The following is a 2868-nucleotide window of genomic DNA, read 5'->3' as shown; positions in this document are numbered from 1 at the left end:
GCCTGTTGGCCATTTGGATGTCTTCTTTGGAGAAATGTCTGTTCATGTCTTGTGCCCATTTCTTGATTGGATTATTTGTTCTTTGGGTGTTGAGTTTGATAAGTTCTTTATAGATTTTGGATACTAGCCCTTTATCTGATATGTCATTTGCAAATATTTTCTCCCATTCTGTCGGTTGTCTTTTGGTTTTGTGGACTGTTTCTTTTGCTGTGCAAAAGCTTTTTATCTTGATGAAATCCCAATAGTTCATTTTTGCCCGGGCTTCCCGTGCCTTTGGCGATGTTTCTAGGAAGAAGTTGCTGCGGCTAAGGTCGAAAAGGTTGCTACCTGTGTTCTCCTTTAGGATTTTGATGGACTCCTGTCTCACGTTTAGGTCTTTCAACCATTTGGAGTCTATTTTTGTGTGTGGTGTAAGGAAATGGTCCAGTTTCATTCTTCTGCATGTGGCTGTCCAATTTTCCCAACACCATTTGTTGAAGAGACTGTCTTTTTGCCATTGGACATTCTTTCCTGCTTTGTCAAAAATAAGTTGACCATAGAGTTGAGGGTCCATTTCTGGGCTCTCGATTCTGTTCCATTGATCTATGTGTCTGTTTTTGTGCCAGTACCATACTGTCTTGATGATGACAGCTTTGTAATAGAGCTGGAAGTCCGGAATTGTGATGCCGCCAGCTTTGCTTTTCTTTTTCAGTATTCCTCTGGCTATTCTCGGTCTCTTCTGGTTCCATACAAATTTTAAGATTATTTGTTCCATTTCTTTGAAAAAAGTGGATGGTATTTTGATGGGGATTGCATTGAATGTGTAGATTGCTCTAGGTAGCATTGACATCTTCACAATGTTGATTCTCCCAATCCATGAGCATGGAACATTTTTCCATTTCTTTGTGTCTTCTTCAATTTCTTTCATGAGTATTTTATAGTTTTCTGAGTACAGATCCTTTGCCTCTTTAGTTAGATTTATTCCTAGGTATCTAATGGTTTTGGGTGCAATTGTAAATGGGATAGACTCCTTGATTTGTCTCCCAGATACTTTTCTAACAAATTCCTTTTCCGCTTAAGTTAAGAACCCTAATTTGTACAGCAGCCTTGACATCTTTATTCCTTAGGCTGTAGACCAGGGGGTTCAGCATAGGGATCACAATGGTGTAGAACACAGAGAGGGTCTTGTTATAGACTGAAGCATTTTCTGGGTTGGGTTGGACATATACAAAGAACACAGACCCATAGAAGAGGGAGGGGGCAGTGAGGTGGGAGGCGCAAGTGGAGAAAGCTTTGTGCTGGACCTCCAGGGACCTCATACTACAGATAGTGATCAGGATGTAGGTGTAAGAGACCAAGATGGCTGACACCGTGGGGACAGTAACCAAGGCAGAAAAGAAGAGCAGGCTGACGTTGGCTACAGTGGTGTCTGAGCAGGCCAGTTGGAGCACGGGGGGGATGTCACGGAAGAAGTGATCAATGATGTTGGGACCACAGTAGGGCAAGATGAAGGCATTCCCTGTCTGCACAGCTGAAATGGACACCCTCACAGCATAGGTGCCCACCACCAGCTGGATGCACAAGCGCTTGGACGTGATGGTGTGGTAGAGGAGAGGGTAGCAGATGGCCACAAATCGGTCATAGGCCATGATGGCCAAGAGCAGGCACTCACCTGTGCCACGGAGGACCATGAAGGCCATCTGGACCACACAGCCTGCAAACGAGATGGACTGGTCCGCAGTGAGGAAGCTGGTCAGCAGCCTGGGGGTGAACACCGAGGAATTGCAGATGTCTAGGAAGGAGAGCGTGCTCAGGAGGAAGTACCTGGGGGTGTGGAGGGCGGAGCTGGTACGGATCGGGTCTACCATGCCCAGGTTGCCCACCAGTGTCACAGCGTAGATCAACAGGAAGACGCCAAAGAGGAGATGTTTTTGGTCGGCCTGGTCTGTGAGGCCCAGCAGGATGAATCTCGTCACCGTGGTGTGATTCTGTCCCGATGTCATTCCGCTGGTGTGTTACACACAGGACAACGGCCAAGGGGAAGAGAAACAGGAATGTTAACATTCTCATCAAAGAGGTAGGCTTTAACATCTCCTACCACCGAAGAGCCCATGTATCTCTGAGCGGCAGACTTGTCCCCAAACCCCACATCAATTCCATCCTGTCACACTCATGCTGAGGTTCTGAGGGTTTTCCGTCCCCTTTAGGATGACGTCTACTTTCTTCTGCTTCCACATCACGTGTGTTCTGTGCCACCTCCCCGCTACCCTGCTCTCAGTTTGCGGTTCTGAACGATTTACTTCTACAAACGCACTGCGCTATTGCAAATGTCTATGCCTTTTCAAATTCTATATTTTCTTGTTGGAATGTCCTTCGGTCTCTCCAAACCCGGTTTAGAGGTTCATCTCCTCTCTCCCTCCCCTGAATTTCACAGATACTCCTTCAGTCGAATTCATGGCACTATATTTTAACGTTAAAAAAAAAAAATGCCCATCCATCCTTCCTGTTGGACTTTCTCAGTCCTGGTAGGAAGAAAGTTACTTCCTATCTCAGGAATTTGTGTTCTGGTATCTATCACAGTGCCAGTGTCAATGAATAAATATAAATTAATGATCAATTCGGTAAGAAAATCTTCCTCATTTCAAACCCCTCAGCAAATCCTATTGGCGCTACCTTCAAAATGTGTACCAACTTCCCACCCCTTCTTTGCAAGACACCCTCATACCTTGCTTGATTAATTGCAAATTGCTCTTAGCTGGTGTCCTGCTTCCCTATTAGGAGGAGCAGCTGGGGCAAGCCTGTCACTGCACACAAGAGAAAGGCAGGATGCTCACAATGGCTCTGCAAAGTTGGCCACTACTCTGTCACTTCCTTTCACCTCTCTGGCCT

General features: G+C 45.9%; 1 protein-coding gene across 1 annotated transcript; it reads right to left on the bottom strand.

The window, feature by feature from the left end:
- Window positions 1–1034: 1034 nt before the first annotated feature.
- LOC141374769 (olfactory receptor 5P56-like) lies at window positions 1035–1982 on the bottom strand. The gene has a single exon (XM_073904923.1). It carries the CDS (start codon window positions 1980–1982, stop codon window positions 1035–1037), a length of 948 nt encoding a protein of 315 aa, XP_073761024.1.
- Window positions 1983–2868: the final 886 nt, after the last annotated feature.

The sequence above is a fragment of the Callorhinus ursinus genome, unplaced genomic scaffold, assembly GCF_003265705.2.
Source record: "Callorhinus ursinus isolate GAN/ISIS: 27379988/994484 unplaced genomic scaffold, GSC_fseal_2.0 scaffold21, whole genome shotgun sequence".
Taxonomy (NCBI): domain Eukaryota; kingdom Metazoa; phylum Chordata; class Mammalia; order Carnivora; family Otariidae; genus Callorhinus; species Callorhinus ursinus.
This window is presented reverse-complemented; position numbering and strand designations above follow the sequence as displayed.